Below are 16,361 nucleotides of genomic sequence, written 5' to 3'. Positions count from 1 at the left end.
AATGTGGGGTATCAAGTTCTCATTATTCGTCAAGGGACTATTAGAATGTATTCATCTGGGTATAAGGTGATATTATATGAAAAAGGTAATTCATGTATTGAGGGTACTATTGGAATCCAAAGTTTTGATCATAAGGGGTGATAAGGTGATTCAGTTCTAAGTAAACAGTAATTCAACATTCACAGGGTATACAATTATCATGCAAGTATAAAGGAAGAGTTTCTTGCCTGGCCTCCTACTTGCACCTATAATTAATAGTATCCTCGTCACTACAACGCTAACTACCCTTTCGTGTATAAATAAATATATATATATATATATAAATAAATATATCCATATATATAAAATATACACTTAAACTAAATTGAAACAAGTAACATAATCATCAAGTAATGCACATAACAAGTAAAGCATGGCATTTGTTACTTAACTAATATCACTTAATAAACCTCTAATTACACTTAAGTCACTTAAGCAATTAATCAAGTAACACATAAGGTCTAAGACCAATACCTCCTAACTATACTCTACTGACCTCAATTTAACCCATTAATAGTAAGGCACACTTGTGCCTCACCTCCCAAGACTTACAAGTGAAGTGCAACCTAAGTGATTTACTAATATGCTTACCTTGGCGACACTTGTGTGCCTTGGTAAAATAATGCATCTACACTAAGTGCATTGACTCAAACTAACTTGCACTATCTAATATGACTTAAAACTAACTCATGGACTCAATATGAGGTCAAGGCCTCACTGATGACACACTCAAATGCAATGCATTCTAACTTAGTTCTAAAATGTGACTCCATGTGTGACACTTGTGTTCTTTAGTGGAAATGAGGCATCTCCACTTAAGGCATTGACTCCAAATTAATTTATATAGGTTTATACAATCCTAAAATAACATTATGAAGTGGTGTGACTCAAAGGCCTTGCCTATATAGGTCCTTAAAAACTAGTGCACTAAAGTGACCATTCTGCCTAGGCAGTTTGGCACCTCTTGGGGGTTTTGGTAAAAACAAGTGTTTCCACCATCTGACTTGGTGAAATTGTGACTCCTTTGGATACCTAAGACCTAAATCTAAGTTGTGCACATGGAATGACACTAAGGCCTTGCTCAGGCCTCCTTGGGCCTCCATGCCAAGTTGGCACAGAACACCTTGACTTGCTGTGTGGACTGCCCTGACTTTACCAACTTGCAACTCACTAAACTCACTCAATACACCAATCCAATGACTCAAATAGCTTCCTACGACTTCCCTAAACTCATCTAAATCAAGGCCCTATGAAGGCCTCATCAATGACAAGGTTTTTAATACTCAAAAGTGCAAATGACCATAATGTGCCCTGTTCTGGGGTGTACCCTGAAATGTGTGTGTGCATCTATGTAAATGATTGTTTTTATGACTTTTATGGCTACTGGGGACTTGTATATACCAATTCCTAACTCCAGGAGACTTGGGCCTATGAGGGCCTAAGCATGACACATCCAATTCTCATGGTTTCTAAGGTGCATAAATCTGCCTAAGTGTGTGTGTGACTCCTTCCACCTTTACTCCCTTCCAAACACCACAAACCAATCAATCAAACCACAAATCCTACTCTACAATATACATACACCTACTGACTAGCTTCTCAAGGGAGTTTACAACAATAATCCATCATATATATACATAAACCGAAGCAAAATACAAGGCAAAAACAGAGCAGAGTTTCATGGGTAGTTTTTAAGCACTTTCCAAGCACCATCTATATCATCATTTTGTGGCAAAAGCCGAGACATGCATTGATCAAAAACCAAGTTAAAACTCCAAATCATCACATATAGCATCCATTCGAATCATCATGGCATAGAACCACTAGTTTCACACATTTCTTGTATAAATCATAACATGCAAGATCTAAAACCTTGTAAAACACATTGTAAGGGATCAAAACTTCTTGAAACCACAAGCATAACATCAATTCATCACAAAATTTCATCCACAAAACCCATTCCATTCGGCTCCCTAAAAGGTCATGGCCGAATGGTTTGAAACCAAAAGCATGGCTTGACAATGGGAATGGATACTCCCTCAAGACCATGTTTTGTTCAAGTCTTTAAGCCATCCATGAGTTTAACTTGAATCCACAAGAATCCAAGTCAAAATCTCTAGGCTCTTTGACATGCAAGTATAAACTAACCTCCAAAATGAAGATACAAAGCTAGGTGATGAAGATCTTGACTTGCTTAACTTGAATTAATGAAGAAGATGAAGAAAAATGATAGAGAGGGAGAGAAATGGGGTTCGGCCGAGGGGAGAAGGGAGGGAGAGAGAAGAGAGAGATGAGAGGGTTTTGGGTGAGTGTGTGTGTGAGAAATGAGTGTGTGGTGGAGTGTTTTGACTCCTCTTTGACTAGTCCAAAGTGGTAGTGGAATGTGGAAGTTACCAACTTATCCTTCTTGCTAGTGTTAGAGAATGTGCATGCAAGGGTAGAATAGACATTTGATAAATAATAAAAGTGTAATTAAAAGAGTATTAAAAGAAAGAGTTTTAGTAATTAAAGTACAAATCTATAAATCATGAAATTAATATCACAAATAATATGAGATTTTAGAAGTTTAATAAAATAGTTTTCAAAAATTTTGGACAAGGAATGAGTTTTAAAAGAATATATGCAATTAAAGCTCTAATATTCACATTACACATAAATGTATAGAACGAATATAGTACACATAAAATCTCGAGAGAAATATACATCAAAACGCTATTTTACAAGTTAAAGTTCATCGGCTACTCGCAATTAATCAAATATCACTAAATCGCATATATCTCTATTGTTATTGAATCGGGTAGCGACAACGATCACATTTAATAATATAAAGTCAAAACCGTCGCAACTAGTAATAATATTTAATCGCGTAGCGAGGATTATTCATCATAAATCGTACAAGCACATTCTAACTATAATCGAAAGTCACGTAACAATAAACGAGTCAAATTCACATAATTTGGCAATTAAAACACGAAATTTATATGTCACCAAAATGGAATACTGCAATATATATAAGTCAAATATTACAGGCGTTACAAAAAATGTTTTATTTAGTGATTTGGACTAGACGCAAGTCCTCTTCAAATTTTATTAGGCTCACATATAGCCTAGGGATCCCATTATATTTGAGAACCCAGCGCGGTTCGGGATTACTTCGCGGCTGATCACCGGCTGTAATCCATAGCGTCCTAAAATGAATTTTTATGATGATATGATTATAACATGTTGCCACTGGCTACGCCGAGAACTGTTTGACGACGAAGGTAGTTATATATGATATAAGCGAATTTCGCTTTTATATTTTGTATTAGTTAGATTGGCTGATCCAAACTCTGAACTTATAAGATCTTTTGGGACTGTATTTCACTCTTTTGGACTTGTAATTAACTAAGTTGTAACTTTTGGGATTTATGGTATGTAATCCTAATTTTCGGATTTATTATTTATCTGCCACTTGTTCATATTATATCAATTCGTGTGTGTGTGTTGGTTTGGGGTGTGACATTTTTGGCATCAGAGCCTAGGTTTAGAGTCCCTGGACAGCCCAATTAGGATCATAGGGAGTATATAGTATATTATATATTATGCATATATATTGGGAGTATTATTATGCGTCGTTCGATTTAATCGTATCTAACCCTTTTGTGTGTGTGTGTGTGTGTCTATATATATATATATATTATTGACAGCAACGTGAGCACTCATCTTCGGTCCCGCCGCCTGAACCAATCCCCTTTTCTGTCTATGCTGATTTAAGGCTGGAGCTCGAGACTATCCAAGGGAAGTATGACAGGCTTATGGAGCGCATCGAGGAGGTCTATTCGAGTGGTCGTATCATGGGTGACGGACCTAAGGAGAAGACCATCTCTAGCCTTGAGTCATTGATCCAGGTGGCCACATCCAGGTTGGAGAAGATGCCACTACATCGTGACCGGTCCAGCCAGCTCACTGTGCAGATGATAGCGGATGAACTTAGGAGCATGGTCAAGATGCTGCGTGAGGACACGACCCCTGACACCACTAGGACCCGTGAGGAGGAGACCGAGGAGGAGGACGAGGACTAGAGGACGTGACCTTTAGTTGCTTAGGCTGTTCCTTTTTATCACTATGTTGTTTATTTCCGTTTCTAGACTTTCGTACTATTTTGATTCGGATCTGTACTCGTATTTCGTACTTTGACATTCGTACCTTTCAGTTTCGAACCATGTTTTAATTCAGTAATGCATTTTCCTTGATTCTAATGTTGCTCTTTAAATTTGCTTATAACCATGCATCATTTCTATTGATTATATTTAACTGCATACCATGATAATTGCAAATAATATCGTAACCTTGTATTGTTTAAAATTGTATAACTCTTATTTCAGAAGATAGCACCTAAAAGAGCTCGAGGAAGACCCGCTAATAACCGAGAAAATGAAGAAGGAAACCGAAACGCGAACCAGAACCCTGATATAGCACAACTTCTAGAGTTAGTACGCCAACAAACAGCCACTACAGCCCAACAACAACAACTTCTACAACAAATGCAACCACCACAACCACCTCCAGCAAATGTCACCACTTTCAAAATCTTTCAATCCGTAAAACCCCTAGAATTCAAAGGAACCCAAGATCTAGTTGAAGCTCATGCTTGGCTAAAAGAGATAGAGAAGGCTTTTGCCTTAACAAATGTTGGAGATAATCAGAAGGTAGAGTATGCTACTTATTTTCTTAAGGGAGAATCGAACTATTGGTGGGAAACAGCAAAAGCTTTAGAACCCGAAGGAATCATTACTTGGGATAGGTTTAAGAGAATGTTTTTGGATAAGTACTTTCCTCGTTATATGCAAACACAAATGGAGATGAAGTTCTTTGAATTGAGGCAAGATAATATGACTGTTGGGGAATATGAGAAGAAATTTACTGAACTATCTAGATTCATAGGAGAGTATGTTGATTCGGAAGAGAAGAGAGCAAAGAGGTTTCAAGAAGGACTAAAGCCGTGGTTGAGAAGCCGTGTGGCGGCTTTTGAATTGACTACTTATGCTGAAGTAGTTCAAAAAGCAATGGTAATTGAAGGTGAAAGTGAGCAGAATCAGAAGGAGAAGGGCAACAAAAAGAGAAGATTTGAATCGGGAGAAGAAGGCTCATGTTACAAGGGCCAGCATCAGAAAGTTAATCAAAGGTTTAAACCTCAAAGTGGACCCGGGAATTTCAAGAAGAGGGAATTTGGAAACAAGTCACAAGAAAACAGATCTCAATGGAGTGGACAGAAACCCCCGCAAGGATCGATTCCGGAGTGTAAGGTTTGTAACAAGAAGCATACGGGGATTTGCAACAAGGCAAATGTAGTTTGTTTCAAGTGTCATGCAAAAAGCCATTATGCTCATGAATGTAAGAATCAGAAGGCCAACATCACGTGCTACAAGTGTGGTAAAGTGGGACATGTGTCGAGGGAATGCAAAGGAGCGGTTAACAATTGATTGCTACAAATGACTGCTATGCCATATCCGATGAATCAAGCAACTCCTATGCCAGCACCATCATTTCCAACGTCTTTCAATCAACCTCAAATGGCGTCATCCTCATCTCATCCAGCTTTGACTTATCCGACACAAGCAAGGACTTTCAACATGAATGTAAAAGATGCAATTCAAAGTTCTGATGTAGTTTCAGGTACGCTTTCTGTGAACGCTGCTTGTGCTAAAGTATTGATTGACTCGGGAGCTACAAGGTCATTTATTTCGAAGTTTTTTGTTGATAAGTTGAATTGTGAAACCCAATTGATGCATGAACCCTTATCTGTTGTCCTAGCTAATCAAGATAGAATATTCGTAGAACATGTGTGCCCTCATTGTACTATAGAAATAGCCGGACACATTTTTCCTGCGAGTCTTATTCCTTTCCAGTTAGGCGAATTCGACGTGGTTTTAGGGATGGATTGGTTGACAAGCTTCAATGCTCAAATAGATTGCAATAATAAAAGGGTAGTATTGAGTTCACCGCAAGGCAAAAAGTAACATTCAAGGGTCAAAGGCAAACCCAAACATTTCTTACATCGATGCAAGCAAAGATGATTCGGAAGGGATGCGAGGCATATTTAACTTATGTAATTGATAAGAGTAAAGAAGTTTCTAACCCCGAAGACATTCCAGTGGTGAGAGATTTTATAGATGTGTTTCCCGAAGAGCATCCTGGCTTACCCCCAGACCGACAAATCGAATTTACAATAGAACTTGCACCCGACACCGAACCTGTTTCGAAGGCTCCTTATAGAACTATTCCGGCAGATATGAAGGAATTGGCGAAGCAAATACAAGAACTATTAGACAAGGGATTTATAAGGCCAAGTGTTTCACCGTGGGGCGCACCAGTTCTGTTCGTGAAGAAGAAAGATGGGAGTATGAGACTCTGTATAGATTATCGAGAATTGAACAAGTTGACGATTAGGAATAGATACCCTTTGCCTAGAATTGACGATCTGTTTGACCAACTCAAGGGAGCTTCTTGTTTTTCGAAGATTGATTTACGGTCGGGATATCACCAATTGAATATTAAGGCTGAAGACATACCGAAGACAGCTTTTAGAACACGATACGGACATTACGAATTCCTCGTTATGGCTTTTGGATTGACGAACGCACCGGCTGCTTTCATGGATTTAATGAATCGGGTATTCAAGGAATATTTATACAAATTCGTCATAGTTTTCATCAATGATATTTTGGTGTATTCAAAGACGGAAGCTGATCACGAAGAACATTTGAGAATAGTGTTGGAAGTGTTGCGAAAGGAGAGATTGTATGCCAAGTTCTCAAAATGTGAATTTTGGTTGACAGAAGTAAGATTCCTAGGACACATTGTTGGAAGTGAAGGGATTAGAGTGGATCCCGAAAAGATTGAGGCTGTGATGAATTGGGAGAGACCGAAGACGCCAACAGAAGTGAGGAGTTTCATGGGATTAGCATGATATTACCGAAGGTTTGTGAAGAATTTTTCAAAGATTGCCGTACCATTGACCAAATTAACACGGAAGAATGAGAAATTTGAATGGACGGAGAAGTGTGAAAATGGTTTTCAAGAGTCGAAGCAAAGATTACTGCTCCGGTTTCAGCATTGCCAGATGACAAGGGAGATTTTATGATATACAGTGACACCTTTTACAAAGTACTTGGATGCGTGTTGATGCAACATGGAAAAGTAATAGCGTACGCCTCGAGACAACTTAATCCACATGAACAGAAGTACCCAACTCATGATTTAGAATTGGCTGCGATAGTTTTTGCTTTGAAATTGTGGATACACTACTTGTACGGGGAGAAATGTGAGATATATACGGATCACAAAAGCCTGAAGTACCTTTTCACTCAGAAAGAGCTAAATATGAGACAACACCGATGGTTTGAGTTGATCAAAGACTATGATTGCTCGATACAATATCATCCCGGGAAGGCCAACGTGGTAGCAGACGCATTAAGTAGAAAAGAGAAGTTAAATGTGATTTCAATGCCAAGGGAGTTGTCAAATGAAATTGAGAAGTTGCAATTGGAGTTTTGTGAACTTGGAGGGGCAGAAGAATTATGTTATGCCATTACCTTTCAACCAACTCTGTTAGAAAAGATAAAGAAATATCAAGACGAAGTGATGACTCGAGAAGATAATCAGTTGACGGGAGAAGAAATTTGTACACAGAAAGATGAGCAAGGTGTGTTAAGATTTTCATCAAGGATTTGGATTCCGAATGTGACTGAATTGAAGAATGATATTTTGCAAGAAGCACACAACTCTAGATTTTCGATTCACCCGGGGAGTACCAAGATGTACCAAGACTTAAAGAAGAATTTCTGGTGGCCGAACATGAAAAGAGAAATTGCAGAATGGATTTCAAAATGTGATACATGCCAAAAGGTAAAAGCCGAACATCAGAGTCCGAGTGGGTTGATTCAGCCATTGAAGATTCCATAATGGAAGTGGGAAAATATTGCCATGGACTTTGTAGTAGGATTACCTCGAACACGTTCTGGACACGATGCAATTTGGGTAATAGTTGACCGTCTTACGAAATCGACACATTTTCTTCCAATTAACGAGAAATCTTCGGTAGACAGACTAGTTCATATGTATGTGCGTGAAATCATGTTGAGACATGGTGTACCTATATCAATTGTTTCAGATCGGGACCCACGATTTAATTCGAAATTTTGGAGGCAATTTCAAGAACATTTAGGGACGAAGTTAAACATGAGCACGGCATATCATCCACAAATTGACGGCCAAAGCGAACGAACAATCCAAACCATTGAAGATATGTTACGAAGTTGTGCCATTGACTTTTCAGGAAGTTGGGACGAACATTTAACCCTTGTTGAGTTTTCTTATAATAATAGTTACCATTCCAGCATTGGCATGCCACAATACAAAGCTTTATATGGACGAAAATGCAGAACACCGACGAATTGGGATGAAGTTGGAGAGGGAAAAGTTTTAGGACCTAAATTGGTACAACAAATGAAGGACACCATCACTGTGATCAAAAAGAGACTAATTGCTGCACAAGACAGACAAAGGAAGTACGCGGACCATGCCCGAAAAGATGTGAAGTTTGAAATTGGGGAAGCTGTGTTGCTAAAGATATCACCGTGGAAGGGTTTGACCAGATTTGGTAAGAAAGGAAAACTAGCACCAAGATACATTGGACCGTTTGAAGTCCTGAACCAAGTTGGAAAGGTTGCCTACGAGTTAGCCTTGCCACCACAATATCAGCACGTGCATAATGTGTTTCATGTCTCATTACTCAAGAAGTATAATCCGGACGCCAATCATGTGATAGAAAGTGAACCAGTGGAGATTTAAACGGATTTGTCATATGAAGAACATCCCGTACAAATACTAGACCGGCAAGAAAAGAAGCTTAGGAAGAAATCAGTAAGCTTGGTAAAGGTGTTGTGGAGGAATCCAAAGGTAGAAGAAGCAACTTGGGAGCTAGAGTCTGAGATGCGGAATCGATATCCTCAATTATTCTCCTAGATTCTGAGGACAGAATCCTATAAGGGGGAGAGGATGTAACAACCGGTAATTTTTGAACTATTTCATAAGCTCGATATATATGTTCTAGGTTATAATGTTGAATACGTGGAATCGTTAAATAAGTGTATATATATTCTCATGTTATGTGGTATTGCAAGTATCACTAATATAATTTCTACGCGATATATTTTGTACGCGAGTAAGATTTCTTGTTACGCGATTTAGTGATAATTGAGATTGATACGTGACTTGATGGCATAATTATATTCTATTTTGTGTCAAGTAGCCGAATGCGAGAGATTTCGCTACGCGATTAAATATATTGCTTGATTCGGTGTTAATTTAATAGTTGCAGCTACGCGATTTAATAATAGCCGAGGTAATCGTAATTAGTGGTAAATTGTAATACGAGCGATTATGTGATATGATATACGTATATAATTGTAGTGCAAAGTCATTTCGTTGTGAATTATTACGTGTATTATTGTGTGTAAATTCTTTTATTACATAGATTATATATTAGAGTGTAATACTTGAAAATTCTTTTAAAAATATTTCTTTGTCCAAAATATTCGATCATGATTTTGTTAAATTTGTAAAATCTCATAGTAATTATAGTATTAATTTGATGATTTATTTAATTGTAGTTTATTTATTAAAATCCATTCATTTTATTCATACTTTTAATAATTATAAGTTTACACTAGTACCCTTGCATGCATTTTGGTGGAGAATAGGGTCCAAGGGCATGATCGACCATTCACCCTCTTTGACTTTTGTAATTACCACTAAAACCTTGGATGCAATTTGATCAAAGCTTGGGAAAAGGTTAGGCTAGTCAATTCTCAAATCCACTAACACTCTTGGTCAAGTCATGATGATAAAAAAACAAGAAAACAATCACTCTCTCCATTTCACAAGAATCAAACCCACCAAACTCTCCTCCCTCTCTCTCATTTCAGCTGAGTAGAAACCCCCTCCCAAACTCTTATACATTTCATTTTATAACTTCAATTACACACATAATTTACCACTCATCTAAGAGGGAAAAATCATCTCCTAGTCACAAGCTTTCAATCAAGGTTAGTTTGAGCACTTGCATGTCATCAAGCCAAGGGTTTTCGACTTTGGTTCTCATGGACCTAGAGTTGAACCAATTGTGGCTTAGATACTTGGACAAGGAATGGTCTTGAGGGAGTGTATCACCCCCATTTGTCAAGCCATAACCTTGGTGCAAGCCCTCACAAATGACTCCAAAGGAGCCGAAGGGAGTCCATCGATTTGGATGATTTTTGTTGATGTAATGAGATGTTTCTTGCTGGGTTCTTTGAGTTCTAGTCTCTACAAGATTGTTTTACAGAGTTTTAAACATTGCATGTCAATATTTTGCTAAGAAAAGTTAGAGTTTATAAGTGCATGTCATGATTTTCATAGTATAAAGTGTATGCTGATTTTGTCACTTTTAAACCAGCTTTTAATCAATGCATGCCTCGGTTTTTGCCATAAAATGCTAGTATAAGATGTGCCATGATTAGTCATGTTTAGTTTTGATGTATTATGTGGTTTTATATGGAGTATTAGATCGAAATCATGCTTAAAAATGCTGAAAACCAATCTGCTCTGTTCTACTGAGAATTCTTGCTTTGGTAATGTGATTTTTGGAGCTTGATTTGTGTTGTAGTTTCTTGTACAAGTCTATACAGTAGTCATATATAGATTATGGAGTAGAATTGTTGGCTTGGTTGTTGTTGAATGGTGTTAAGATGGGTGATAAGGGTGAAGGAGGCACACACTAGCACTGGATAGAATTTTGCACATAGGAAGTAGGAGTTTTGGTGTTGAATGGTTGAGTTTTGCTTCTCCTTAGTGTCCAGGAGTTGAGAGTTGAGTTTAGTCTTGATTCCAGTAGCCTTAGATCACCAAATCCCCTGCATTTAGATAGGTATACATACCCAAAACAGTAGATACCCCAAAACAGGGCAGAATTAAGTAATCTGTGTTCTTATGAGGTTTTCACCTTGTCATGAGTGAGGCCTTCATGGGGCCTTGGCTTAACTGAGCTTATTAAACCCTTAGGAAGCCTAACAAACCATTAGAACCCAAAACCTAATGAGAAAATAGAGTTTAAAATCAGTAAACACAAGGTAGTTGGGAAACAGGGTAGTTTTCAGCAGTGTTAACTTTGAGTAATAACCTGGGAAGTTTCAGATGGGGCCTTGGAGTGAAACCAAGTCTGAGAGATAGCCTTAAGAGTTTGGAATCCATGGGAATTGTTTTTGTAGGAATGCACTTAGTACACCTCAAGTTATCTCAGTTAGGATGCAGGTAGTGCAGAGAGGTTGCAACAGAGAACCTAACTGTGCCCTTTGAACATTTTAAGCCAAATGATGTGAGGCCTTTGTATTATATCAATTGCACAAGTAAGTTTAGAGTCTTAGAAACCTATTAAGAGTGGTTTAGAGTGAAGGCCCTAGTTAGAGCACTTTATTTTCACTAAGTAACCGAGAGCAACCTTAGAGAACCATTAGAGAGTTGTAAGTGCAACTCTTGCATAATTGTCAAGGGTATAAGGTCTGAGCTTTGCAAGCACTTTTAGGATTAAGATAAGGTCAGAATGGGGAGTTTAGAGCTTTAGAAATAAGCCTTTATGTGTTACGTGCTTATGTGTTTAGAATTTTAAGTGTGTGTGTCTGTGTGTGTGTGTATATATATATAACTAGCTAATAAATCATGCCATGTCATTATATGACTATGTGAATTATGTGACTATGTGGAGTATGTGATTACATGATTATGTTAATTGTCTTTCATATGTATATATGAGCATGTAAACCTATAGTTAAGTACATGTAATAATTTTTATGTCGATAGTTATATAAAAATAGAAGTATTAGGATACGTAACTAGAAAATAGGCGCGTGTAATATAAAATAGACTTAAAGTGCCAATTAGTGACGAGATTAATATAATGTGTAGGTTCTGAGGCGAAGGGAAAGGCCCGTACCATCAAGATTGAATAATCCCAGAATCATGTAAAGGCAAGTTACTACATCCTTATCTTTACAATTGTTGCAAATATATGTGTACCCATGACTCATAAATCCTTATGAATATTTAGTTGCAATAATCACCATGTCTATTATATTCGCAAATACCTTGATATAAATTTCCGATCATATTAGTACCTTTCTTTTCACATATTCCCTTACACTTAACCCACAAAACGATAGATTTCTCAATAAAACCTCCAATAAGATCATGACATGAATACTTTCATCAATACCGAATAACACTTGGACATAATTGATTTTCTTTTGACTTTGGAACTTACCCCCTTAAGTCCAATATGCGTTGACACATTATTAGTGAACTTGAATTCCCTTTTCCATGTTTCAATAAAATGATATTAACCTTTTTTCGACATCCATGTTATAAATCAAAATGAAAAATAAAATGTTTTCTTTAGTGATTTGGACTAGACGCAAGTCCTCTTCACATTTTATTAGGCTCACATATAGCCTAGGGATCCCATTATATTTGAGAACCCAGCACGGTTCGGGATTACTTCGCGGCTGATCACCGGTTGTAATCCGTAGCGTCCTAAAATGAATTTTTATGATGATATGATTATAACATGTTGCCATATTGCCATGATGCCATGATTTCTATACCATGATTAATTATCTGTTTTGCCATGCCTATTCTTTATATTACCATGATTCTTAGAAATTGCTCTATCATTTATTCTTGAGTTGGTTTCGGACACCCTTGATATTATTATAATGCCATGTGTTTAGGACTGTTAGTACTTGCTGAACGTTTTTACTCATTTTCTCGTATTTAACCCCTTTTACAGCTAGCAAATATGGTACGCACGAAGCAAACCGCACGTAAGTCGACCACTGGCTATGCCGAGAACTGTTTGAGGGCGAAGGTAGTTATATATGATATAAGCGACTTTCGCTTTTATATTTTGTATTAGTTAGATGGGCTGATCCAAACTCTGAACTTATAAGATCTTTGGGGACTGTATTTCACTCTTTTGGACTTGTAATTAACTAAGTTGTAACTTTTGGGATTTATATTATGTAATCCTAATTTTCGGATTTATTATTTATCTGCCACTTGTTCATATTATATCAATTCGTGTGTGTGTGTTGGTTTGGGGTGTGACAGAAATACAATAAATCGCAACCAAGATTTCTTTCTTTCAAAAAAGTTTATCATCTAACCGAAAGTCATGCAAGTATAACTCCGGGCGTTTATACAATAAAGCTTAAATGAATGAGAAACACAGATCAATATACAATAAAATCATATATATATATACATATATATATATATATATATATATAATATAAAAATGATAGTAAATCTATTATAAACAAAAACAAAAGAATATATAACAAAAATTGAAAGAAAATAAAATAATGTAGAAGTATTAATTAATCTCTAACCAAAGGAAAATCCTTTGGTTGGACACAATTTTTTTTAATAATTTAACTTAAATATAAAAATAGAGTTTAAAACATAATTATATATATTATATATAATAACCATCAAAAATGGTAAAACAAGCCATAAAAATTGCACTAAAAACCATTAACGGCACAATAAAGTCATCAATAATGACCTCCATAAATGGTACTAAATATTTATAAATAATATTTATCCAATCACAATTTAAAACGTAACAATTATAATTAAAGCAAATAGCGGCAAATAATGAATAGTCAATAAAAAGATCCCGTAATTCAAGCTAATCATAATAAATTATGGATTCAAAAATGTAACGGATTCGGCCACCATAACATTCATGATCCGTTGCTAGACCACCACCACCACCACCACCAATAAAGATGTCCAACAGTTCTTACGATCATGTCTCAATCAAAACTTAATGTCCCAAAGTTTTCCAATCTTTTATTCTATCAAGTTATTGTCTAATATATATATATTGACTCCGATGTGTGCATAAATTTTATGGTTTGTATTGGATTATACACATCAGTAAATAGTAATTCCATGACAACAGAATAATAACAGTGACTAATGTATCACTCAAGCATTGCAACTTGCAAGTAAAAGAGTACAAAGAGACATGCCTTGTTGATAACCATTCCCACAATGCAGAAAAGAGTGGCAAACAAACATATTACCATTTGAATCCCCATCACTAACTGATAATCAATAGACTGCTTGACCTTCTGATATGTAAACTCAATCAGTGGCGCTAAGAATCCGTACAAGGCTGCGGCTCCAAGCGTCATAAACAAAACCTTAACCATACAATTTTTTCGACTCTCCATCCGGTGTGTCTGCTCGTATACAGTGATGATAATCTGGACTGGATTTGAGAGACTTGTTGAGTGGAGTCAGTAAAAATCGTTGATTCTATGTGTTTGCGGTGGCACAGAGTGAGTGATTGCCGTGGTGATCGCCGGAGAAGCGTAGTGAAACCAGCCCTAGTAAATTAACATTTGACATTGTAATGTGTTAATATTGATTACAATAAATTTTAAAAAAATATGCCTTTTAGTGGTGTGTGGATTAGGGATGGGCATGGAGGCACTTTGGAGGCGATGAGTGCTATCCCCGACCCCGATCCCCGAATTCAATACCCCTACCCGACCCAGCCCCAAACCCCGAACGGGGATTATTTTCCTCCGCGATCCCCGCCCCGAACGTGGAACGGGGATCCCCGCGAGGATTCGGGAAATTTTATTTTATTAGTAAAAACATAATAACTTTATAATATATAATATACTTTTTAATAAAAAACAAACTACTAACTCCACATATATACTAATATACTAATAAAATAATATTATCTTATATTTAAACATCAAGTCATATTAAAATTGATCTATAATATAAATAAACGACAATTTAAAATTATAAAATATATTATATTACAATATATTAATAATCAATCAATAAAAATAAAGATTACTTTTTAATTTTAATTATATTATAAAGGTTATTTATTTCAAACAATATATTTAGTATAATATATATATGAGTTGGGCTCAATCGAGACCACAAATTTTGGAGTCCATAGAGACTACGGGATCCACCGTTAAAATAATTTGGCAATTAATGAACATGATTAAATATTTTTGTCTTGCATTTTCTGATAATATTCTTGTCCTGCATTTCTAGTAAACAACAATTGCAAAACATTGTAGTTTGTAGAATAGATTCTTGGGATATCATGGCTTTAGTTGCTGCAAGATGATCGACATGAGTTTTGGTTTTTAAATCAAAACTATCTTTATAATTTACACTATTCTTGTCCCGCATTTCTAATAATGTAATATTAATAATTTATCCCGCATATTTGTGATAGATCTACATGTTATTTTGTCCCGCACATTTATGATAAATCTAAGTGCTGGATAAATTTATCAACTGCTTTCCTAAAAAAATTGAAAGAATTATAATTGCCGCATAACTAATGCACATCTTTGATGGATAAGGAAAAAAGTTATACTCTATTAAAATATTAAATATTAAATTTAAAGTGCTCAACAAATTATATGCGTTGGATTAGAATAGAATGAAGGGCTATGATCTACTCCCTCTGTCCCTTAAAGATTGAACCGGTCAATATTACACGCTTTTTAAGACATAGCAGCTGACTTCTTAGTTTTACTTAGTTTAATCTTTAAAGTACATGGCGGCAATATTCCCCCCATTTCTGTCAAATACAGTAGTACGAGTACTAATGGAGAACCAAGGCGCCAGACCAAACATTTTTCCCTCCTCTTTTTAGTACTCTGTTTTAACATACCCATTTTCATACTTAGCCATAAAACTCATCTCTATATATTGCTACACCAACTTCCATAAACTACTCTCTGTATGTCCAGATGGTGTACAAAATATTAACCCAAACCGAGAGACAAGTCATATTTCAGTTCTTGTTAGAAAGAGTGGTATATGGAAAATTAAAAAGAGGTTTGCTGCTTGAAGCCAGTGTTACGTTTTCATGTTCAATGAGCACTATCAAAAGACTTTGGTACAGAGCCAAGAACACTTCTACCCAAGGATTACCTGCTGATATATCACGAAGATTGAAGGGTACAGTTGGTAGAAAAAGAATCGAACTTGATCGTAAAGAAGTCTCACAAGTTCCATTGCGATGCCGGACAAATATACGATCATTGGCAAGTGCTTTAAATATGGCCAAGTCTACTATCCATCGAAGAATTAAAGAAGGTGACATGAGAACTCATTCAAATGCTATCAAACCTCAACTTACTGATGGAAACAAATTAGCCAGGTTAGCTTTCTGTTTGCAAAAACTAAAA

The 16,361-nt window shown here is 36.4% G+C and overlaps 2 protein-coding genes across 2 annotated transcripts; both read left to right on the top strand.

Moving 5' to 3' along the window:
- Positions 1-3,836: 3,836 nt before the first annotated feature.
- Positions 3,837-5,504, top strand: LOC108217976 (uncharacterized). The gene is made up of 2 exons (XM_017390893.2): positions 3,837-4,022; positions 4,407-5,504. The coding sequence occupies exons 1-2, from the start codon at positions 3,837-3,839 to the stop codon at positions 5,502-5,504; spliced, it is 1,284 nt and encodes a 427-aa protein (XP_017246382.1).
- Positions 5,505-5,513: 9 nt separating this feature from the next.
- Positions 5,514-6,041, top strand: LOC135152683 (uncharacterized). The gene has a single exon (XM_064093374.1). The coding sequence runs from the start codon at positions 5,514-5,516 to the stop codon at positions 6,039-6,041; it is 528 nt and encodes a 175-aa protein (XP_063949444.1).
- The last annotated feature ends 10,320 nt before the right edge of the window (positions 6,042-16,361 follow it).

This window comes from Daucus carota, chromosome 1, assembly GCF_001625215.2.
Source record: "Daucus carota subsp. sativus chromosome 1, DH1 v3.0, whole genome shotgun sequence".
Taxonomy (NCBI): domain Eukaryota; kingdom Viridiplantae; phylum Streptophyta; class Magnoliopsida; order Apiales; family Apiaceae; genus Daucus; species Daucus carota.
Note: the sequence above shows the minus strand (reverse complement) of the source record. Positions and strands in the feature narration are given on the sequence as shown.

What these genes read in the sequence shown, in the direction of transcription:
- LOC108217976 (XM_017390893.2), top strand. Translation starts at nt 3,837, where the DNA reads ATGGAGCGCATCGAGGAGGTCTATTCGAGTGGTCGTATCATGGGTGAC. An exon ending in CGGATGAACTTAGGAGCATG is followed by an intron (nt 4,023 to 4,406) that starts GTCAAGATGCTG and finishes CTCTTATTTCAG; the next exon opens with AAGATAGCACCTAAAAGAGC.
- LOC135152683 (XM_064093374.1), top strand. Translation starts at nt 5,514, where the DNA reads ATGACTGCTATGCCATATCCGATGAATCAAGCAACTCCTATGCCAGCA.